Below are 24,783 nucleotides of genomic sequence, written 5' to 3'. Positions count from 1 at the left end.
ATGACTTCCTTCTACATGACCTCAAGCCAGCCTCTGGGCAGCACCCTGAATCCTGGAGAAAGAAATATCTGCCCCTCCTCCGGTGATATTGGGTACCACCCTGGCTTAGAGGAAAAGGCTGCCTGCCAGGGCCTCCTGGCCAGCCTGGCACATGTCAACCGAGTTCGAGTGGGGACCACCCCGCTGGGCCGACCCAATCTCTGTCTGCCCAACAGCTGCCACAATGCTTGCCCCTTGCCAGGAACCCGCAACATTCCTGCCAACATCGGAAGCTGTGGGGCCTACGGTGAAGGCACCCTGAACGGCCATGAGAAGGTGACCATGCAGTTCCTGAACGACCGCCTGGCCAACTACCTGCAGAAGGTGCGGCAGCTGGAGCAGGAGAACGCGGAGCTGGAGACCAAGATCCGAGAGTGGAGCAAATGCCATGAGACCACCATGTGCCCCAACTACCAGTGCTACTTCCAGACCATCGAGGAGCTCCAGCAGAAGGTGGGGTGTGGAGTAGCCTGGGGTGTGCTGGGCCTGAGGGAGGCAGAGGGCGATGGCAGGCAAAACCACTGAAGGCTCAAAGAGCTTAGAGTTCTTGGGTTTCCTTGAGCAGGAGGGTAGACATCTGAAGCCCAGTGTGACGTTAGTGTGTGAATGGTCTTCCTGGTTTTTCTTAGATCCTGTGCAGCAAAGCTGAGAATGCCAGGCTGGTTAGCCAGATTGACAACGCCAAGCTGGCTGCCGATGACTTTAGGATCAAGTAAGTAAGGCCAGAAGCAGGCTAAGAGTGACTCCTTTCTCCTGTTTTATTTCTAAGTGGCCACCAGAGTACTTGGCCCACCAGAGTAGGTGTTCAAAAATAGTTGTTGACGAGAATAATGAATGAATCAATGAATAAGTGTCCTCTTTCTTCCTCTCCAAACCATAATTTAACCTATTACTAGAAATGGTCATTATATGGGATGAAAGAGAACAAAAACATTCAAACAAGAAAAGAGGTAGGGTCTAGATTTGTTAGATCCTATGTCATATTCTCCCCATATCTAGAAGAAAAGAGGGTTTTGTGTTATAACCTGAAGCCAAATCAAGTCATTCCAAGAATAAACTTTCAGTGCATAGGTCACTGACAGACTCACTAACCCTTGGCCTAATCCATTAGTGGGAATAATTGTCATTGTAGCTTCTTGTATTAAGAGTTGCAATTGAATGAATGAGAAAAACAATGAGAACTAATTAATCCAATGGGTGAAGTAGCAAACTGTAGGTCCAGAAGGCTTATATTTAAGCCATTCTTTTTCCTATGGCAGCATGAATACTGCATTTGAAGTCTGAATACTTAGGTTGAGTCCCTTATTTATTATTAATCAAGGTATATAATCCTAAACATCTACTATTCTTTCTGAGACTCAGTTTGGGCTCTGTAGCTACAGAGTCTAACACAGTGATAGTTGATCAGGTGAGCAAATGAAGATCCAAGGTGGGAACCGGGGTCAGGTGAGAGAGGCTTTCCTTGACATCTTGTTGACCTTGCATCTCCTGTGATGGAAGGCACGAGAGTGAGCACTCCCTGCGCCTGCTGGTGGAGGCGGACATGTGTGGGATGCACAAGCTCCTGGATGACCTGAGCCTGGCCAAGGCCGACCTGGAGGCCCAGCAGGAGTCCCTGAAGGAGGAGCAGCTCTGCCTCAAGAGCAACCATGAGAAGGTCTGGCCCTGTGGCTGCAGACTCATGGTGGTGGTGGTGGTGCTGGTGGTGGTCGGGGGTGGAGGGGGGTGGGGGGGCTTGTTGGGCAGGAAAGGGAGCCCCTCCCATCCTGTGGCTCTAGGATTGGAGTCAGTTGGCATCAGGATAATGGGTTGATCTGGGTTTGAGTCAAGCTGACTCTGTGGGATGTGGTAGATGGGAGTTTCTTCTCCAAAGATTTGCCTCATGAGTTTAGGAAGGTCTCCAGATGGGTTCTTCTCATTGGCCCTGGCAGCAAGACCTTTCACATCAGTGTGTATGTGGAGTCACCCCTCACACTGCTTGTCAGGAGAGCGGTTCAGGTGCTGTCTGCTCTGTCAAAGCCCTTTCCTCACTGGGGGTTCCTCTGTTGGTTCTTCTGTCCCTGCAGGAAGTGAACATTCTGAAGTGCCAGCTGGGAGACAGGCTCCGGATTGAGCTGGACACGGAGCCCACCGTGGACCTGAGCAGGGTGCTGGAGGAGATGCGGTGCCAGTACGAGACCATGGTGGAGACCAACCGGCGTGACGTGGAGCAGTGGTTCGAAGCTCAGGTGAGGCGGTGCTGCGGAGCAGGGGGCACGGGGAGCCTGGCTGCCATCTGGGCAGGGCAGTGATCACGTCTCTGTGCACTGTGCTTCAGTCTGAAGGCATCAGCCTGCAGGCCTCGTCCTGCTCTGAGGAGCTGCAGTGCTGCCAGTCGGAGATCCTGGAGCTGAGATGCACGGTGAACGCCCTGGAGGTGGAGCGCCAAGCCCAGCACCAGCTGGTATGGGTCCTCCTGCACCCGCAGGGCTCTGTGAATGCCCCTGCCACAGCCTGGTCCCAGCATATCTGAGAAATCTCCCTACTCAGTTCTATAAACATTAAGTTTGAGCTTGATTTGGGTTCCTCTCTCCTGGGTGAAGAAGGCTTGCTTTTAAGGCTAGTTCGAGCCAGAAAAATGGTTCCTATTACACGTTAACTCCACTTCCTTCAGAACGAGGTGTGGAGGTTCAGGCACTCATTTCACAAGATTTTGCTGGGTGTCTCCTTCATGTCATGTGTTGGAGGCATAGGGGGAACATGACAGTTCAAGTTAGACTTTTGTGTGTGTGTAAAAAGTCATGATCACATTGATGGCACTTTCTTCAGAGCCCTAGAAATGCCCTGTGAGTTCTTTTAATTTGCCACCTGCCTGGTGAATTCAGCCGTGATCTTCACTGCTGAATTCTTCATCCCCTGGGACTTTCCCCCCTTATTTCCCATTATAGAAAGACTGTCTGCAGAACTCCCTGTGCGAGGCCGAGGCCCGCTTTGGCACCGAGCTGGCCCAGATGCAGTGCCTGATCAGCACCGTGGAGGAGCAGCTGGCCGAGATCCGCTGCGACCTGGAGCGGCAGAACCAGGAGTACCAGGTGCTGCTGGACACAAAGGCCCGGCTGGAGTGTGAGATCGCCACGTACCGGAACCTTCTGGAGAGCGAGGACTGCAAGTACGTGTCATCTAGGCAATTTCTGGCCAGGCCACATACCTGACTGTCAGATTCCGTTGAGATAACTCAATGTACTGGTGCAGGAGATCTCATCCTAAAGAACCCGCCTCGCTTAGTAACTCATTCACCATTGCTGGTGTGTACAGATCGTGCTGTTGATTGAATGGATCACAAATGGTAGCCGGGTCCCTAAGCCGAGCCCCAGGGACGCCTGGATATGGAAAGACACAGCTGAGTGTGGACGTGGGTCTGACGGAAGAGGGAATTCCGTTGGGTTGTGTGATTTGTCTGAGGCAAACCCTCCCTACACCACTTTGGTCTGATCTTTTCTGTCTCCGGCACTGAGATATCTGTTTATTTCCCATGTCTAACTCTCCCTTCTCTCTCTCCCTTGCCAGACTCCCCTGCAATCCCTGCTCTACACCTGCCTCCTGTACCCTTCGTCCAAGCTGCCCCCCGCCGGCCTGTGGGTCTTCATGAGAGCCGACTCTGAAGGTCTGAGTTCCAACACAGGAGGTCAGGGCTGCCTGTCCTGGGGCTAGGATCGCCCTCACCTTGCTTAGTCTTTCTCTAGAAATACCAAACCCACTGGAGGCATTTTCACTGAATCAAAGGGCAGCAGACAACTTCTAAGTAGTGGCTTCCTATCTGTGCCTTAGGCTGATTTTTAAAAACATTGCATTGTCTTCCACTGAAACTATTGTTCCCCCCCCCCCCCCCCCACCCACCCAGTCTCTCTTCTGGGATTTTCATTCTACTCCAGTGCTTCAGAATCTTCTAAAATGTAATTGGGCTCCTGTATTAAATAAATGGTCAATAAACCTCCTTCCTGCATCACGTGGTCTCCTTCCTGTGTTTGGTAGTATATGTGGTGTCCTAGGGAGCCCGGGCCCTCAAGCCCTTGGGTGGTCATTGGCCCTGACATGTCACTTCCAGGACCTCTCTGGGCCACTGGGGTCTGAGCCTTGGGATGAAGATCCTTAGCTGACCCTGGACATGTCTTTACCTTGCCCGTAGATCCTTACAGATGGGTGAAAGGAAGCAGTACTGGTTGCCAAGTTTGAATTCCTTCAGAACAGCTCAGAACTAACATGTCCCTACTGTGCTTTTTGGCATCTTTGGCCTCTTGGTATTTTGTTCCAGAGCAAAATCACACAAATTCGAGTTCCAACCCAGTCAAAGGGAGGTCATACTGAGAACTGCCCTGGCCAAGTTGCCATGTTTTTCTCTCAAACTGGACCCTTCATGGAGGCAGGGCATTTCCTCCTGCTGTTAGACATGGAGGCCCAGCTTGGGCCCTGGGGACAGCTGTCTTGGTCTTGGCCCACTTCTGGGATGTGGTTTTCTCTAGAGAGACGCTGCCCCCGATGTGCTTGTCTCCTCTGCTGCCACCTTCCAAGTGCTGGTGTGAGGACTGTGGTTGCCACAAATGCTCCAAATGCCTGCCAGCCTCCTAGATGGGACTCTGATACAGGCCCAGGTGGTCCACAGCCAGACTTGGTGGAAGAGCATTTGGGCAGCAGCAGTGAAGAGGCTGTGCCCCTTCCCTGCTGAGGAGTCAATTTTGCTTTTGGCAAGCGCTGAGTGTGCCCAGATCTCAGCTCACCCATGTACCCTAGTCCAAAGACCAGTGCAAAGTTGGTCCTTCTTCATGGTAGTGTAGTATGGTGGCTAGAGCACATGTTCCAGATTCGGGCAGACCTGGGCTTAAATCCCACCTCTGCAACACCAGCTGAGTGACGTTGGCCAGGTCACTACACCCTCTTGAGACCTATTCGTAACATTAGAAGAATGTACTTCCCTCTCACCATTGGTAAGGGATAATCCAGGTAATGCTCCCAGCATATACTAGTAGAAAGCACTCAATGAATACTGGTTTATGGGGCTTCCTGGGAACCAGCAGGGACAGTCTTTTCTTCATTGAGAGAAAGAGGAGGTAATGAGGTGGTAGCAGAGCCCGTCAGCAGCACCAGGAACCACATATTCCCACGCTGGTTTCCCGAAGGGTTGTCCATACTCCCATCCACTTATAAACAATCATGAAAACCATCGACTGTTGTTATTGGAGCTCAATTTCCCACGCCAAGTGGCCTAACCAAATGTTTTAAAAAGCATTCTTTGGGCTGTCTGAGGACAAGAATGTCCATTGGGCTCTTTGGGGCTTCCTTCTCTTAAGTGACCCCCCACAAGAGTCATATGTTTTAAGCAGTGGCCAGGACCCCTTCCTGTGCCAGGGCCATGGACATCTGGTCTGTCCCCCATTCTCTGGCCAGGTCACACCCTGAATGCACTCTAAGTGTGGGACCCCCATGGCTACTAGGCCTGCAGGAAAGGCTGCTCAGACCTGGAAGGGACTGCAGGTTAGGGAGGCCGGCAGGTGGCTGGCCCTGGGCACTTGGACAAAGGTCTTGCTCAGTCATTACTGCAGCCTGAGGGCTCGGGGTTCCCTCTGGTACCAAATCCAAGCACTTCTCTTCCTCAGGGTGATTCTCCCTTCTAAATGTCATCTTCCCCTCTGTGGCCTGGCTGCATCATGATCCCTCCCCCCCACCGATTGGCCCTGGATGTGGCATCTGCTTTTGCTTTGGTCACAATAGTTTCAGCCAGATTGATTATTTTCCTCCCCCTGAGACTCTGGCTGCCTTGGCTTGAGACCAGAGCCAGTTTGGAGCCACCTACCACTAACCCCACTGGTCTTCAGTCAACCAGCCCTGCACTCCTGATGTGCTGGTTGGTAATAGTTCTTTCCAGTCGGGTCTCCTCAAGCCCTCCCACCCACCATCTTTTTTCCAACTCCAAATGCCATTTTCCTCAAGTCCCAGAAGAGTGGGAAGGAGTAGGTGGCTGGCTGTTGGCCAAGGAGCTTTGGGAAGGGGCCCACACTTCTCTGCCCCCCACTGCCCACACCGGGAAGCCAAGGAAATCAAGGTGGAATTATGGGCTCTCCAGAACAAGAGCATTTGAAATGTAGATACTTGGTTTTCTGTGGTCCACCCTGTGTGATACCCAAGGCCCTGCCTCATCCTCTCCCCCTCATCTTCCTTTTCTCTTCCCAAGAACAGAATCAATGTGTCCTTTCTCAGGACCACTCACAATCGCCTTCACGAGCTCATCTTGTTGAATCATTTTTGTCTTTTTTCATCATTTCAGTGTTTATCGACCTTTTCCTCATCCATGGCTTTTCATTTAATGAATATTAAGAAAACCCCTCACCTTCTCATTTAATGTTGTATTAACTTTCAAAAATATAAATACCAAACTCATTTTGATTAAGACAGCTCATTTAGAATCCAGGTTTTGCTTGCTTTCAGACGACACTCCCTCTATCCAAAATATCTTCCCTGCCACTGTTTTAGAGATTCCAAATGCCACTCCCCTCTAGGGTCATTCTCCCTTTGAGAAGCAGGGCTGCCAGTCAGGTCTGAGCCTTGGGCTGCCTCAGCCTCCCTACCTGCCTTCAGGCCTAAGAAACCTTAGCTGATCAGGAGGGCTTCTTAGTCAGTCCCAACAGCCCAGGCTCCAGGCACTTATCCCTGACCCCCTAGTGGCCAGTCCCACTCACTACATGTCACGGTCTCCAAACTTAATTCTACTTCTCTCCCTTTAGCCAGCTCTTTGCCTTGACTTCCCAGCTTCCCTTCTGATCGCATTACACTCCCAGGGTGACCTCAAGAACATTTTGGTGTCTCTTTCCCCTCCCCCCCATATACAGCCAATCACTCAGCCTTAGAGAGTCCTTTTGGGGCATCTCTGTCCTCCATCCCTCCCTTACTATTGGCACTGCTAGTGGCTGGAGTGGGTTTCCATCATGTGCTACCCGGACTCTGGTAAGAGCCTCCTCCTGCCCATCTTTCAAGCCCAAGATCGTCTCTTTGATACTCTACATCTCTAAGGCTCTGTGGCCTCTCCTTCCTTTGAGTTGCATGGTCTATCTCTACTGCTCTCAGTTGTTTTGAGAAGTGGGATTTCTCTAATTCATCTCTGTAGGTCCCTTAGTGCCTTGAGAGGGCATTGCTATGGCAGGAGCTCGTGAATATCGGAGTGGGTCACCAGGACAAGGTCACTGCTGGTGGTAAACCCTGCCTTGGAAATAGTGCCCACATCTGCACACATCTACTGGCAGCCTCTTAATCCAAACTCATCAGAAATTCACTTCTAAGGCCCCCACTTAAGGGTGATAGGAACTATGAGGAATGTATTCAGAGGGATTATACTCAGGATGGCAGGCAAGGGGACTTGGAACCATGCTAAATGAAGAACCAGGAATGAGAACTCACACAGCAGTCTTAAAGAGCTCAAGGTCTGCTACAGGGCAGAATGACTGGATTTTTCCTCTCTGGGACCCCGTGGGTAGAATGAGAAAGGAAACTAAAGAGCAAACTCTGACTTACTTGCTAATGTATCACCAGCATCCAATGCCTATGCCTGCTTGCACAGGTAGGAACTCAATAAATATTTGTTGAATGCACGAATAAAAGAACAAATGGAAACAATAGGTAGAACTAGCAGGGAAGTAGATCTGTCTCTGCATAAAGAACTTTCTAACAATCCTGATGTGGAAAGTCTTCTAAGCTAGCTGTTACTTATCTCTTGATTCCACTGTCTTGTACAAAGCCTGGGGTACTGGGAGCCACAAGGGCCAAGTTGGCCAGGGATGAGTCATCTTGGAACATGGTGGTCTGGGCACCTAGTTAGAGGGAGGTTATCAGAAGGGATTCAATGCCAAAGGGTCCAAGACTAGTGGACTTTGAGATCCCTTTTGGTTAGATATTTGATGTTTTTGAGCCAGCTATGACATGTGCTGCTGCCTCAAGGGCACCCCCGGTGCAGGTGCATTCATTCATCTTAAGAATGGGGTCAAAGTAGCGTCTTCGTTAGCATAGTCTTGAAGCTGGCTGGCTGCCCTTTTCCAGGGCTTATTAAACGACTGGCCACAAACTTCTGATGCGCTGAATGTGTCTGAAGATTAAGGAAATTTAAATTTTGTTCTAGAGTCTCCTAAATAATGGGCAATCAAGGTAGGTGTGTTTCAAAGAAATGCAAGAAGTTTCAAAAGGTGAAACATCAAAGTTCTTGAGTGGGTATCTTTTAAAATAAGGCGAGGAGGGAGTCAGTGGGTGAGAGTGTCTGACGAGGAAAAATGCCCAGAAAGGATGGGAGGTGCCTGAGAACAGACACCCTAAAGTAGAAATCACTGCCTGCCTTAATTAGACGGCAGACTCCAAAACACAGGAACATGATTTTATTTCCTGGGAATCACAAATTACCCAGTTTCATTCCCAAGTGTTTTCCCACTTCCAAAACTGCTCATCGGCTTCACACTTGCACACGGAAAGTCTTAATTGCCAAAATCAGTTTGATATGTTGTATTTTCATTTTAATTCAGTTCAAAATACTTTCATTTCTCATTTGATTTAGCCTCTGTCCCTTGGGTTATTAAAGTGTGTTATTTAGTTTTCAAACACCAAAATCAATTTAGAATTTAGGTTTTTCTTTCATTGTTCTGGTCTACAGAAGGAAACTTCCTTCTCTTTTCTGTTACTTTCCTTCACAAGGATTTTGGCTATTTTTCCTCAGAGTTGAGGAAAGTCAGCTACCAGGGGCAGATCTTATCTTTGATTTGCCTTTACCTGAAGACTATACATGGGATGGTCCTGGCATTCAAGGCTCCCACAATGGGGACTAAACACAACTTTCCAGGAGGGGCATGTAGTGCCAACACAGTTAGATTCTTTCCCACTTCCCAAACATGTTTGATACTGTTCATTCTGTTTTCTATGAGAGATACTCTCTTCCCCAATCCTTCATGGAAACCATTATTCAAACACATTTCAGATGCTCCCTATTCTGTGAAGTCTTTTTCTGGTCTCTCCAGATGCTCTCTTCTTAAAATCTTCACAGCTCTTCCATTTAAAAATATGTTTAACACTCCTCCTACTGCCTTTATAATACCAAGGCCATTAACTTTCTTCTCTCTCTTATTAAAATCAAACCCGCTCCCTCCAAGGAGGCCAAGCAATGCCCCCTCTCTCTCCCCAGCACTCCATACATATCTGCTAGGGAAAAAATTGTGATTTTTCTCTTTCCTCAATGTGCCTGATGGACATCTTAGACTTTGCCATGATGACAACATTCTAAGGTAGGAAAAGACCACAGGGGGGACAGAGCTTTTGAGGACATGTTAGGAGTCCCAGGGTCTTGATTATCTCACAGATACAAGCTGACAGTGGTGAAAGAATTCACAGCCCCAGAGTGTGGGTGGCTCAATGAAGAACTCTTCCCCTGTGTGCGAGGAATCTGCATGGGAGCAGCATCCTGTGTGGGGTAGGCCTTTTTTATGAACTCATTAACTCTTTATAGGAGACAAAATCACTGACTAACCGAGTGATCGTATAACATTCGATATACATATTAATGAGCAAAATGCCAGTTTTCTTGCATCAACTCCCACTACAGGCTTATATAAGATCTAGAGAAGGAAGGTTTTAGGCTCCAGCAAATGCAACCGTGGACAAAGCCGGAGGCCAGCCTTTGAGCACCATGACTTCCGACCACTACAGTTCTCCCCGCAGGGGGCAGGTTTCAGAGGCCAAGGCTGCCTGCCAGGGCCTCCTAGCCAGCCTGGCACATGCCAACCGAGTTCGAGTGGGGACCACCCCTCTGGGCCGACCCAATCTCTGTCTGCCCAACAGCTGCCACAATGCTTGCCCCTTACCAGGAACCCGCAACATTCCTGCCAACATCGGAAGCTGTGGGGCCTACGGTGAAGGCACCCTGAACGGCCATGAGAAGGTGACCATGCAGTTCCTGAACGACCGCCTGGCCAACTACCTGCAGAAGGTGCGGCAGCTGGAGCAGGAGAACGCGGAGCTGGAGACCAAGATCCGAGAGTGGAGCAAATGCCATGAGAGCACCATGTGTCCCAACTACCAGGGCTACTTCCAGACCCTCGAGGAGCTCCAGCAGAAGGTGAGGTTTGGGGTTCTCCAGGTCATGGGTTGGCAAACTGTGGCCCGTGGGCCAAATCTGGCCTGCTGCCTGATTTTGTAAATAAAGTTTTATTAGTACAGCTGTGCTATTTCATTGATGTACGGTCTTCGGCTATCTTTGTGCTACAGTGGCAGAGTTGAGTAATCATGACTGAGACCCATGGTCTGCAAAGCCTAAAATATTTACACTCTGGCCCTTTACAGACAAAGATTACTGACTCTTGCACTAAATGTCCAGGGCCTGGACTGGCAGTGGAAGCAGCAATAGCTGAAATGTTTTTTAGATGTGGGAAGAGAAACTCTCAAGGTGAGGTAAATGGGGACGTGTAAAGGATGAGACGTAGGATTTGACTTACCAGGATTCTGAGTTTATGCTTACTTAGGTTCAGTACTTAAATTCCTAAACTGTAGTTGCAAAAACAGTGCAACTAACTTCTGGTGCCGTAAAAGGGGTCAGAGGAGTATGCTCCAATGTCCTGCATGAGCCAGAGTATATCCATTCAGTAGCACTGGCCTCTTCTGCACATCAGCTGTCCCCTCTGATGATCATGTCAATGCTGCTTAAGAGCCTACATCTTAGTTCTGAAGACAGGAAGACAAGGAATGTCAGAATGGCCCCCCACAGAAATCCGGCTAGATTCAGAGAAGACCTTTGGGGAAGTTGACCAACCAGCGCAAAGGACTTCTTATTAGGAATGGATCCCACCTTAAAACTTTCATCACCAGCCATTGTTCTCTGGTCTAGACTCCAGATCTTTTTGTTTGTATCTGGCTAAGCATCACATTTGGCAAAATAAAATGATCTTTTTTATATGTTCAGTTTGCCCAAGCATCTTTTACATGTTTGGGAGTTTGTGTTTGTCCAAGGGGATGTTGCAGTTTGAACCCAGCCAACAGGACTTCTTTTGACCTGAGGCCACAGATGGTCTGAGAACAGTGAATCACTGAGCCTACTTTCTTTCCTCAGATCCTGTGCATTAAATCTGAGAACAACAGGCTGGTCATCCAAGTTGATAATGCCAAGCTGGCTGCAGATGACTTCAGGACCAAGTGAGTTGGGGTCAGATGGGAAGGGGACAGGGCCAGAGGCCTCTTCTGGCTTCTTCTCTCCTGTGATGCAGTTGGCATCAGAGATGTAATTGACCAGGACCAAACCAACAGTTCCAGCAAGAGAAAATAAAGGACAGTTAAGCCCAAGATCTTGGAAGAACACCCCACCCCCCATAATTGTTTAGCCTTTAGAGTTGACAACATGACAGTTTAGAACCACCAGCCACTTGATTCCATTGTAAGAAGAACCTTGTGAAGTATGCAGGGCAGTGATGGTCTCTCCTTCATGAGGACGCAGAGGCTCAGAGTGCTGATGTGACTTGCCAGAAGTCACGTGGCTACTGAGAGGTAGAACTGGAACTTGGCCCCTAATTTCCTACCCTGAGGCCATTTCCTATGAACTTTGCTGCCTCAGTGAGGATATGATTCCACACTGCAGCCTGACTAATGTGTGAGCTCTAGTAATTCATGATGCCATGGAGGCAGGTGGAGGTCACAGGGTCTATACCACCTGAGACGTCCCACCTGGGAGCAGGAAGGGGCCTTATGTTTTGTCGTCTTTCTTCAGGGCACATGGAAGCCTCACTCCTCTAGAGCTAAAGAAAGTCATTTCCTTTATTCCATGCTCGCTGTTGGCTTTTAATCTGAGAGAGATCCCAGGGTCCGTCTCAGCAGGGAAAATGGAAGAGGGGGTTCTGCGGTGATCACACTGCATTGTAATTGCCTCATTACTCTGCTGCCTCCCCTCTGGCCGTCAGCCATCTGTCCATCCCGGTATCCTCAGTACCGGCCACTTTGCGGGTTCATCTTAGGTGCTTAGTGTTGAATGAGTGGGGAGCACCCTACTGCTTTCTGACTGTGAGCACACTACACAGCAAATGCCAACTCACCATGAGATTGCAGAGCGAAGCCAGTGACGTTATGGGTGTACGTTGGGTCCTGGGTCCCTTCTACCCTTGAACCCCAGCTCCTATACCTGACTTGGTAAAGGTACCAGATGGAGCACTCACTCTACCAGCTGCTGGAGGCCGACATTTGCGGCCTGCGCAGGGCGCTGGATGACCTCACGCTTGCCAAGTGCGACCTGGAGGCCCAGGTGGAATCCCTGAAGGAGGAGCTGCTCTGCCTCAAGAAGAACCATGAACAGGTGGGGTCCTTTGTGTGATCTGTGTAGACGTCTGGGGGGGGTGAATGCAGGCTCAGTGGAAGGAAGAAACGAGGCTCTTCCTCTGGCTCAGGATGGAAGCTCTGCAGGCCCTGCCTTATGGTTAAGCCTCAGAAGCTATGAAGAGGAGCTCTGGTATTCAGTGGGAGCATGTTCTTCATCCGCAGAGGGTGAAGGAAAATCATTGGGATGACAGGCAGTGGGAGATCATTGAGGCTTTGGGTGGAGGTAGTAGGAGCTCAGTGACTAGGACATCCTCCTTCTGTGCCCACAGGAAGTCCACACTCTGACGTGCCAGCTGGGAGACAGGCTCCTGATTGAGCTGGACACGGAGCCCACCATGGACCTGAGCAGGGTGCTGGAGGAGATGCGGTGCCAGTACGAGACCATGGTGGAGACCAACCGGCGTGACGTGGAGCAGTGGTTCCAAGCTCAGGTGAGGCGGTGCTGCGGAGCAGGGGGCAGGTGGGCTGGGGGAGCCCGGCTTCCATGTGGGCCAGTGAGCTAACCTGTGTCGTTTATCCCACTGTGCTTCAGTCTGAAGGCATCAGCCTGCAGGCCACGTCCTGCTCCGAGGAGCTGCAGTGCTGCCAGTCGGAGATCCTGGAGCTGAGACGCACAGTGAATGCCCTGGAGGTGGAGCTTCAGGCTCAGCACCACCTGGTGAGCTCCTGTGCATGCATGGAAGACTGGGCTTGACTCCCACTCCCAGGAACAGTTCCGGGTTCAGTATATGCCTCCCTTAAATAGAGACCCGAGCACAGCCTGAACCTTGACCTCATCCCCTTAGCATTGAACATTCTCATGAAGTGAATGCTGAGGGAATGCACATTAACCCAGATGAGGGAGGTTCTGCAAAGCCCTCCCAAGGTCTACGATGAAGAGCCATAGCACATTGGACAACCCAGTCTCCAGCTGGAGACTGCTAACAGGGGCTGGACTGTCCTCTGGCAACCTCCTGGGGGTGTCATCATCTGGCTGCAGAGCCTGCGGGCAGGAATCCATGCTTTTTAACCTGCTTCTCATTTTCTTTGGCATCACAGAAGGACTGTCTGCAAAACTCCCTGTGCGAGGCCGAGGCCCGCTTCGGCACCGAGCTGGCCCAGATGCAGTGCCTGATCAGCACCGTGGAGGAGCAGCTGGCCGAGATCCGGGCTGACCTGGAGCGGCAGAACCAGGAGTACCAGGTGCTGCTGGACGTCAAGGCCCGGCTGGAAGGCGAGATCGCCACGTACCAGAACCTTCTGGAGAGCGAGGACTTCAAGTAGGTCCTCTGATGTCTGTGTCAATGTCACATGTAAAAGCAGAGACCTCTTATTGGCAATGCCCTAGAGGTGGCACTGCAGATGCAATCTTTGAAGACAAACTTGTTACCCAAGGTCTAAAACCCTGTTTGCTCCTTCGATTCTAGAGAGCCGGTATCCTTTTGTCCTTCATGAACTTCTGATGCCAATGTTACAAACAGCGTTTTTCTCTTTGCAGGCTTCCCTGCAACCCATGCACAACCCCGGCCTCCAGCACCCCCTGTCCAGCCCCTGCAGCCTGTACCCCCTGCCCTCCCTGCCCTTCCAGGCCTCTTCAGGCCTCCCGTGGGCCCTGCTCGTCGCCTCAGTGCTGACATATTCCTCAGCCCGAGGTGCCAGAAAACAGAACACGATCCTTCGGCTCCATCAAGCCTTACTGCCTCAGCCAACCCCAGAGACTGGAGCCAGGCGGGTGATGCTTCTCCTTGGTGGGATTCCAGTCCTGCCGCTCAGCTCCGGGCCCTGGACTTGTGCTTCCTTTCCTCTCTTCCATTGCCTCCTGGTTTCTCTGAGATGTGGCAGGTAACCTTGTTTTTATTTTACTAATAAACTTCACCTTCTGCAGCACAAGGAGGCCAGAGCCTGCTGGTCTCAGTTTCTCCATCCCATGCCGAGAGCGATGCTGGGAGCTCCTTGGACCAGCCGTTCCCGCAGAAGCAGGGCTTGTGGCTCTGGGAGATGGCAAAGCCAGTGATGACTGGGGTTGAACTGGGACTGCAGCAAAACCGCACGGACCAGAGATGCCTGGCTGTGGACCTGACCCTGCCTATTTAGACCCAGATTCACAGAGCTTTTAAGACACAGACACTAAAACACTCCACCCCTTTATCTGGCTGCAGCATCACGGCTCTTGCGCAGAGGAAAAGCTCCATCCAGAGGTTCTGCGGGGTCTCTGCATAAAGTCAGCTTCGTGATCTCATGCTCCTGACCTGCAAGGCCCCGTGCTGGGCGTTACAGACCTGTGACCAGGGTCCCACAGAAACCCGCAAGCAGGGAGCAGCTGTCATTATTCTCAGCTGGTGGCTGAGTCAAGGCTTGACCTGTAGTCCCTTTGAACTAGACCAGTGGTCGGCAAACTCATTAGTCATCAGAGCCAAATATCAACAGTACAACGATTGAAATTTCTTTTGAGAGCCAAATTTTTTAAACTTAAACTATATAGGTAGGTACATTGTTATTAGCTTAATTAGGGTACTCCTAAGGCTTAGAAAGAGCCACACTCAAGGGGCCAAAGAGCCGCATGTGGCTCATGAGCCGCAGTTTGCCGACCACTGAACTAGACCAAAGCCCATCCTCCGGGAGCTTTGAAGGGGAAAACAATCCAACATGAGAAGGTTTAGGGTGGTGGTTAAGTGTGGTCCTCCAACCGGTAGTACCAGCACTACTGGAAGCTTGTGGAAAATCCACATTCTTGAGCCCCACCCGAGACTTTCTGAGGCAGAAGTCTGGTTTACCAAGACTTCCGGATGGTTCTATGCGCTCTCACGTTCGAGAACCACTGGGCTAGGGGCTTTATTTGGGGAGAGAGCCCCTGCCTGGCCAGGCTCTGCAAAAGGGGCTGGCCCTGCTCTCCTGGCCAGTCCCATGGGGGAGGAATCCCTCAGGCCTCTGAGCTAGAGCCTTTCCCCTGCACATGACAAAACTCTGGACATATTTAACCCTGGTGATGGCTGAGCCTGTCAGACTATCGGTCTATCCATCAAACTGACCCACCCATGCTCCTCAACAGGCTCCCCTGGCAAGTCCTTCTGGCAGCTGCTGGGCTTGAAACTTGCAGGCATTAGACACCTGGGCCGGAGGCTCCATATTTAGGCTGAGAACAGCACATCTCCAGAAAGCAGCATTGCACCTGGCCAAAGGCAGGAGGCAGGGAGTTCCCCATCACAGGAGATACGCAAGCAGGGCCTCTGCAGCCACCTGGTGGGGATGCTGAGGCGGGGACTCGGAGAGTTGATGGCGCTGGACGAGATGATTGCAGAGGGTCTTCTACTCCCCAGATTCTATGACTCCGCTTTCGAGGTCGTATTTGTCTTACGTGGTAAAGTGGAGCCCTCTCTGCTCTGTGATCCCTCTGAATCGAAGTCACTTGCCGGGACATTTACAAAGTCCGGCTGATGGTTGTTGAATCCAGCCCATTCGGTGCAGGAATGACCAGTCTCAAGCTCCAGAGGTGGAGAGAGCTCGGGAGCTCTCTGCCTTCAACTGCTCTCAAGCCCAGACTCTTCTTATCTGTCAGCCACTGTCCGTGTAGACAGGACTGATTTGCTTGGGAGGCGCCAGGACTCCAATCATAGGAAGCTTCGGAAGGGTCAGAGGCTGTCACGCCCTCCTCTCCTACCTTATGGTGCCTCTGCTTTCCCCCCACAAGTGGTGGAGGTGTCTGGGCACAGGTGACACACCCCTGAGGCACTACCCAAGAGTGGGTCCCGCTAAGGAAGAGCAATTTTGATTAGTCTTTTTTTAGCACCTGGCTCAAACACCTTCCCCTCCTCCTTTGTACTTAAATAGCTCCTTTCATCCAACAAGTTCAAAGCTGCCTAACAAAATAAACCCACTTATTCCTGCACGTGACAGAGTAGGCAAGCATTATTCTTCCCATTTAAGGGAAAAGAGAGAGAGAGAAGGTGAGTCATTTAGTGGTTGAGGGATTCTTCTGGTGACATGAAATGAGTCAATGGGGCCCCAGGGTGATTGACCCGTATTTCTTAAGTTCACATCCAATGCCCTGTCATTTATAATTATAAGAGTAGCTTTGATGAGACATTGTTTGTGTATGTGTGCTTGTGTGAAGTGGTTTGGGTTCCTGGGAAGAATTACTGGGTAGACGGGTCTATTATACTTGGGGAAGTGTGAAGAGCTTCCCTGGAAACCAAGCAGCCCATCATTATCATCATCACTATCATCACCACCACCACAATATTCATTTTCATCATCATCATCATCACATTGTATTCAAAGCTCACATTCATTGAGCTCTTACTATAAGCCAGGCACTAAATCACAGATAAGTTTATACTCAATTAACCCTTACAGCAATTCTATGAAGCCAATGCTTTTGCTATCCCTATTTTGCAGATGAGGAACTGAGGCTCAGAGAGGTTAAGTAACACACCCAAGATCACACAGCTCCTAGGTAGTGAAGCCAGAATTTAGATTCAGGCAGTCTGCCCCCAGCAATTGCTCTTAACCTCTGTGCTTTACAGAGGCTAAGTCTCAGATTGTGTCAGCAGAACCATAACTACCCCCAATGCGTTTCCTTGAAGGAAATGAGAGAGTGTTTATGCCAGAGGAACCATTTCTGAGGCTTTATGTCACAAAAGGTGATACAAGGAATGAAACTCCTATAGCACCTCAAAATAGCTTGAGGAGCTTGGCCATTTTAATGCCTGGGAATCACCAAGGAAGGTCACCCCACCCCCAGCCATTACTAAACCCACTCTGTCTATTGAGGAAGAGGAGAAGAAGAAAAACAGATTCCCATATACACATTCATCATTTTACCATTGACAAAGCACTTTCATATGTGTTATTCAGTTTGCCGAACCCCGAGAGAGACAGAACAGGCGTCCGCGTGCCCATTTGCAGTGGGAGTTCAGGGTCAGGGAGGGGAAATGACCCCCTAAGTTCTCACGGCTGGTCTCACTCAAGCCCAGGCCTCTCATTCCCAGGCCATTGCCCTTTCCCTGCGCTGAACCTCTAAGGCAGTGATTCTCCACCTTCCTAATGCCGCGACCCTTTAATACAGTTCCTCATGTTGTGGGGATCCCCAACCATAAAATTATTTTCATTGCTACTTCATAACCGTAATGTTGCTACTGTTATGAATCATAATGTAAATATCTGATATGCAGGATGTATTTAGGCGACCCCTGTGAAACGGTCGTTCGACCCCCAAAGGGGTCGCGACCCACAGGTTGAGAACCGCTGCTCTAAGGGCTCTGCTGGAAGCACATCTGGACAACACTTCCCATTCAGACCCGCTCTCAGTGCTGGGAGGGGTGGCTGAGATGGATTTACACAGCAAAGGGCTTGGGTTCTCCCCAAGGAGAGTCTTCCTGTGCTTTCTCCTACCCTGCACTGTCCGCCTCACCCAGCCACATTCAGGCTGAGCTCCCGGCCTCTGGCCACCTCCTGGCCTCTGTCAGTGGAGGCTCCCCCTTTACCCTGGTTTTTGTACCCAAATCTCCTTTTTCTCCCTTCTTCCTCCCTGGTTATCAGACATCCTCCACATGTGTCCAGCCATTCACGCTGGCTCCACGCCCCTCCGCCACACGTCTGCACCCACAGGAGGGCCCTGGTCCCGAGGGTGGCACAGCTGTGTCTGCTCACTAGCAGGTGTCACCTCCATTTCTCGCCACTGATCGCATCCCCCTTTCCATTTCCTCGTTCACTTGTTTGGTTTAGCACTTTTTCTTTCTTCTGCCTCATACCTGCCTCCTTCACCTGCTTTGCAACTCATCTCAGTGCCTAGGGGGATGCTGCAGGGCTGAACCATTGGTGGTCTCCAAAACAACAAGAACCAAATATCAACATAATGAATTATGCCCGGCCAACATGGCTCAGTGGTTGAGTGGCGAACTATGAACCAGGAGGTCATGGTTCCATTCCTGGTCAGGGTACCTGCCCAAGTTGTGGGGTCCATCCCCAGGGTTGGGCATGCATGAGGCAGCCAATCAATGATTCTCTGTCATCACTGATGTTTTTATCTCTCTCTTCTTCTTCCTTCCTCTCTAAAATCAATAAAAATATATTTACACACACACACACACACACACACAAATTACCAGACCTGGTTGAAGCAAAGATTCTTAAAAAGATATGGGTTCTAACAAGATCAGTTGTTTGAATTCTACCCGACCTCACCTAGAGAGTGGGGTCACCAATATACCTTCGGAATACAGGTAAATCATCTGAAATGGCCTCATCCCTCAGCCCCTGGCTGAGAACCATGAACTGGGTTGAAAAGCCCATGACTGGGGTTTGGGGCACAAATAGGTGTGGGAAGAAGTGGGAAGGAAGAAACTTTTTTTTGAGGGGTGGGGGTGAAGGGCCCAATTACATTACCTCATATTAGAGTTAGTTATGGACCTGTCTGTCTGCCCAACAGGACTGAGAGCTCACAGAGGGCAGGGGCCTGCCATCTCCCTCCCATCCCCATGTCCTCCCAGCCCAAGCCATGGGACTATGCCACGTGCTATGTAGATATTCAACAAATGCCTGCTTTCCTTAATGTCACACATACAGCCTTCTAATTACATTAAACACAGACCTACCTCCAAATGTCCAGCTCACACCTTTAAAACTTCTCACCTCCTTACCTTTTTGTTGTTTCTCAAATATTTTGGGGCCCATATTAGCCTGAATTGCTCATGAAAAGATAAGCCTCTACCGGAACTACGAGTCTTCTGTATCACTGTGGTCCCATGCCCAGCACCGAGGAGCTGCTCAATAAGTGCATTTGGAATAAAATTGAACTAAATGAAGAAAGTGGCTCTGATAGTCCATTGACTGCTCAGTTTCTCTCTGACTGAATAAGATTTGCAGCTATTTTAATTAGGACGTGAGAGAGTGCGTGAAGTCTGATCCTCACCTGTGGGAGGTTGTGGAGACCTCACAGCACCAGAGTCCCACTTCCCCTATGAATCTGAGCAACAAATTCCCCCAAGCCTATGGATATTCTAGAAACACCGCAAGAGAGAGGCTAGATTTACAAGGGACGGCAGCATTATGGTCACTCACCAGCCAGCCCATCTGCAGCTCCATCCAGAATTCTTGTGCCGTTTCCCCTTCTGCAGGGAAAAAGGAATCTCCAGGTAGCACGGGTAACCTGTTCCTCGTGAACTAGAGCCCATGCAGGTCTGGCTCCCTCTGCTCCTTGCTCCTCTGCATGGTCCTTACTTGTTCAGGAGCAGGTAGCCCTGTCCCCCTTTTGACTTGCGCTGCCTGCATGCAGACAATGGTGTCCTTCTCAGCCACAGACACATCTCAGTGTGGATCAGGGAGGTGATGCTCTGGTCTGGACGCCTTGGAAGACTGCCGCTTCTTTCAGAGGCCCCAGAAGCTGTGGTCTCACGTCTATAGATCTTTCCCAAGTCATCGCCACTTACATCTCACAGGACACTCAGCAGGTGGGCCACTCTTCCATCCACCAATGCAGGTTGTCTTGGTTACTTCTCAGTGTTGCATCCTCCAGGTTCACTCTTGTGAAGACGGGGTATCTTTGCCTGATATGCGTGGCCCCATGTGATTCTGGGGATTCCTTCTAGGTTTTCTTCTTCCCTCTTCTTTGCGTTCTTACCTCTCTTATTAAACACACCTCTCCCTGCTCCATCTCTCTCCATTTCTCTGATCTCTGGATTGTGCACAAATTCGGTGCCATTACTTGTCAATCCAATCCTCCAATCTTTTCGTATTTACAACCTGCACATTCTCCTTTGACTAAAGCCTCCACAATGCTACACTGGCCAGTCAGGAGATCGGGCCAAAGAGCGTGAAGGATGCTGCCGGCATTGAGTCTGTGCTCAGAGGAACCCTCCCTGGGTGGCGAGGAAGCCGGGATTGAGGAAACAGCTCCTTGCAGGCTGACAAGTTGGGAAGCAGGAGGTTCCGTGCTGTTCTCTACAAGCAAATGCTCACGAGGCTGATTCACAGGCCTTTCCATTCGGCCCGAGCCCAGACGAAGTGAGACAGGAGCTTCCTATTGACCGAGCTGCCCAGCCTTGTGCCTTTGCTCTGGAGAGTCGGTGATGCCTGCCCCAGCACCCATCTATTTCTTCTCCTTTAATTGCCCTGGAGGAAAACAAAGAAAATTTGATTTTATTATAAGCCTGGGGCTTCTTTGTAGTGCGGTGGAGCATCTTAATGGCATTATAGTAAGTGGCGATAATGGCCTTGGAGAAGGAGATGAAGGACCTTTTATCTGAGACTCAAGCAGAGAGCCGTCAGAATACTGGCATGAAAGCTGGATGGGGAGAAGGACTCCAATAAGTTGTCAATAAAGCTGCCACTCTGGCTGGCAGCCAAAGCCACAGTGGAGGTTGGGGTGCTGCTACCCAAGATGCAAGGGGGGCCCGGTGATGCCTATAATTATGCAACTGATATATATACTCAGAACTTTGGCCACCTCTTCCTCAGACCTTCTATGCCTGCCTTCAAACCTTCTGGTGCCTTTCCTCATCCCTCAAACCAACCCCAATCCTCCAGGCTTGCTTTGCTATGTCCCCTGCTTATGCGGCATCTCAGCAATTTCTCTCCCTGTGAACAGGTCCCTGGATTCAGCGACATGACCACAGAGCCTTCCTGGTACCTTCTAACTTTTGGTTCTTAAACCAGGTTACGTGGAACCGAGAAAGGCCGGGGTTGGGAAGCCCAGGACAGGATCGGTACATCTCCCTGGTGTATCGATTTCACTTAGCAAACTGGGCAAAACGTTAGATAGTTTAATTGGAAACTTTGGAACGATTTTTTATCTTAAAGCAAAAATGGGTATATGATGGAATATGAAGTCAATCCACATGATGCTTTAAGATCAACCTCAAAGGTTTTCATGCTTGTGGAAGCCCTTCTGGGCGGTCTCTGGACTTTCCCAGCTACCTGCTTACTCTGTCCCAATGCTATGGACGCCCGTGGAAAAGTCCACCGTCACCTTCTTGTTTCTTCTCACCTGTCTCCAGATACTTTTCCCAGGTCATTGAAAAGCATTTGTTTGTCTCTCTCAGCTTGCATTTTCCCCAACTCTTTTTCAAAATGAACTCTTCCTCCAGAAACTCCCCTGACTCCCAACTAATGATCAAAGCCTCTACCTTTAAAATCTCTCTATAATCCCTTTAAGGGATATACAAGAGGTGTCACACAAACAGCTGTCCACCTCCGGGTTTCCAAGGCTTGGGGTGCTACAGTGCTAAAGGATTCGACTCTTAAAGCAGATGGAAAGGGTGCCCATTGCTCCCACTTCATACAACTTCTTCCTTGACTCAATCCCAGTCCCTCCCTAGAGATGCCAGGTGGGCTATGAGGTGGGTCTGATTATGGGTTTACAGGATCACGTGACGCAAAAGAATGCCACTGGATAGACCAACTCCCAGTTAACAAGGGCAGTTACTTGGGCTAGACTGTGTGGCCTCTTTGAAGGTCTACCACAAAAGTCTGATTTCATGGGTGTACTGAGAGGAGTCCTGACTTAGCAGGAAGCTCAAGTAAAGAATTTTATGGACAAGAATTTTATGGGACAAGAGACTCTTATGAGGAAGGCAAATAACAGACTGAAGGGAAGAGCATTTGAAAAGTGGTGAAGATGTGAGAAGAAAAAAGACTTTACATACTATGTCCACACCCTCTGTAGAGAGGGTATAAATGCTCCTAGAAGAAGGAGTCCTACACGCTCCTTGGAGAGCTGGGACTCTGCTTTCAGCTGGGTGACTTGCTCCCTCCCAGCACCATGCCTTACAACTGCTACCTGCCCAACCTGAGCTGCCGTTCCAGCTGCTCCTCCAGGCCCTGCGTGGCCCCCAGCTGCCACAGCACCCCCCTGCCCGGGGCCTGGAACATCCCTGCCAATGTGAGCAACTGCGGCTGGTTCTGCGAGGGCTCCTTCAATGGCAGCGAGAAGGAGACCATGCAGTTCCTGAATGAACGCCTGGCCAGCTACCTGGAGAAGGTGCGGCAGCTGGAGCGGGAGAATGCGGAGCTGGAGAGCCGCATCCAGGAGCGCTGCCAGCAGCAGGAGCCCCTGATGTGCCCCAGCTACCAGTCCTACTTCCAGACCATCGAGGAGTTCCAGCAGAAGGTGAGGGGCCTTGCTGTCATTGCTAAGCAAGGGGAGTTTGCCATGATTGTCAATCTGTGGTAGAGAAGTGTGTTTCTTGCTTCTGTGTCATCTTGACTCTAGTTTCTCCTCTTTACTGTCCTTACTAAGCGCCCTCTCATTCTCCAGATCCTGTGCGCCAAGTCTGAGAACGCCCGGCTGGTGGTGCAGATTGACAACGCCAAGCTGGCCGCAGACGACTTCAGGACCAAGTAAGTTCTTTCAGAATGTGCACTGGGGACCACCTCTTTTGTTAAATCTCCAGAAGAAAAGGGATTCCCATAGCTTTATTGAATAACAGTTTGATCCGTTGGTCACAAAGGATTCTACAGGGATTGAGGGGAGCACAGCTAAGGAATCACCAAGAGATGAGGGCTCAAATCAATCTATTGCTTTTGGATCCATATTGGGTCTTGATAGCCTCCAGAACCCTCTGTCTCCTGGTTCACTCATTGCAGAAAGTGGAAAGACAAGCGGAATGGGGTTATCAAAGATCATCCCTGGGAGTCTTGGAGGTCTGCCAGCTACTGTTCTCATCTTGTCCTTGTGCAGGTACGAGACGGAGCTGGGCCTGCGGCAGCTGGTGGAGTCGGACATGAATGGGCTGCGCAGGATCCTGGACGAGCTGACCCTGTGCAAGGCCGACCTGGAGGCCCAGGTGGAGTCCCTGAAGGAGGAGCTGCTCTGCCTCAAGAGGAACCATGAGGAGGTGAGGCCGGAAATGAGAAATGAAGAAACCTGATTTAGTCTCCTGCTGAGGTGGCTTTAGTGATTTCCTTTTAAAACACCAACAGTTCATAATGACAGAAAAAAATGAAGAGATGAAACCTATACATGGTCCCAGATAAGTTGTCTCTTTCACTCATAATTGGATTTCCCCGAACACTCCCACCAGCTTGTGATTGGTCGCTGTGTTGTAGAATGCCCACATTGGCGGGGGTGTTCCAGGCCCCACTGTTGTATTCACGCTATGCAAAGTCATTTCTCACCACGAAGAGCCAAAAGAGCCTCTACTCTTTCAAAGTCTTGGTGAAGAATAATCCGGGGCTCCTTCTCTCTCCTGGGATTAAATTATTCTCTTACTTGATGGCAAGAATTATTTGATGCAAACTGGGAAAGTGGAGGATTAATCTGGCATTCAGTGGCATCCAAGCAGGTCCTTGAAAATATGTATCTTTTAAAAATGGTTGACACTATTACAGATGTCCCCTATTTCCTCTCCCTTTGCCCCCCTCCACCCAACTACCACTCGTCTACCCTCTGAGATGTGTCAATCTGCTCCATGTTTCCACACCTATGGTCATATTTTGTTCTTTAAATCCTGGTGGGCACAGTCATGGAGAGGAGGGAGCTGGGCCCACATGGAGCACAGATCACCTTGCCTTGAACCATCAGAGATTGTTCCACTAAGTTTCTTTCCCGAGGAAACAGACTAACCGGCTTCAACAAACAATGCCATTCCTTCGAGTCTGTTCTTAACTGAGGATAGTCACTCTTGCTTTTTCTGAATCCACAGGAAGTCAACACCCTGCGTTGCCAGATTGGAGACCGCCTCAACGTGGAGGTGGACGCTGCCCCCACCGTGGACCTGAACCGCGTGCTCAATGAGACCAGGTGTCAGTATGAGGCCATGGTGGAGACCAACCGTAGGGACGTGGAAGAATGGTACACCAACCAGGTGGGCATCTCAGCACATGATTACCCAGAATCTCAGAACCCTTAAGACAGGATCTGATCCTGTCTCTTACCTCTGGTGTTTCAGACCCAGGAGCTGAACAAGCAGGTGGTGTCCAGCTCAGAGCAGCTGCAGACCTGCCAGGCGGAGATCATTGAGCTGAGACGCACTGTCAACGCCCTGGAGATCGAGCTGCAGGCCCAGCACAACCTGGTGGGTACTGTTCAGACCTGCTGGTGAGAAAGTGAGGTCAGGGAATCAGAGTCACAGGGCAGCTCTTTGGGTCACAGTCTCTTTAACTCTGGGAGCTTGTGACTTCTATGGAACCTTATGGGGGACATGCTAAAGGAGCAGCTCTGTGACATTCTTCCTCTTCAACACACAGAGGGACTCACTGGAGAACACGCTGACGGAGACGGAGGCCCGCTACAGCTCCCAGCTGTCCCAGGTGCAGTGCATGATCACCAACGTGGAGTCCCAACTGGCTGAGATCAGGGGTGACCTGGAGCGGCAGAACCAGGAGTACCAGGTGCTGCTGGACGTCCGGGCCCGGCTGGAGTGTGAGATCAACACATACCGAGGCCTGCTGGAGAGCGAGGACTGCAAGTGA

The 24,783-nt window shown here is 50.3% G+C and overlaps 1 protein-coding gene across 1 annotated transcript; it reads left to right on the top strand.

The window, feature by feature from the left end:
- On the top strand, nt 1-24,783 carry LOC308531891 (uncharacterized protein; the record flags this gene model as incomplete). The annotated part of the gene is made up of 19 exons (XM_081108982.1): nt 1-492; nt 669-751; nt 1,540-1,696; nt 2,106-2,267; nt 2,357-2,482; nt 2,967-3,187; nt 3,586-3,657; nt 9,880-10,156; nt 11,144-11,226; nt 12,217-12,373; nt 12,666-12,827; nt 12,929-13,054; nt 13,435-13,655; nt 22,129-22,480; nt 22,628-22,710; nt 23,051-23,207; nt 24,015-24,176; nt 24,261-24,386; nt 24,559-24,783. 19 exons carry the CDS (start codon nt 1-3, stop codon nt 24,781-24,783), a joined length of 3,444 nt encoding a protein of 1,147 aa, XP_080965108.1.

Source organism: Myotis nattereri, assembly GCF_964212035.1.
Source record: "Myotis nattereri genome assembly, chromosome: 16".
Lineage (NCBI taxonomy): Eukaryota > Metazoa > Chordata > Mammalia > Chiroptera > Vespertilionidae > Myotis > Myotis nattereri.
Note: the sequence above shows the minus strand (reverse complement) of the source record. Positions and strands in the feature narration are given on the sequence as shown.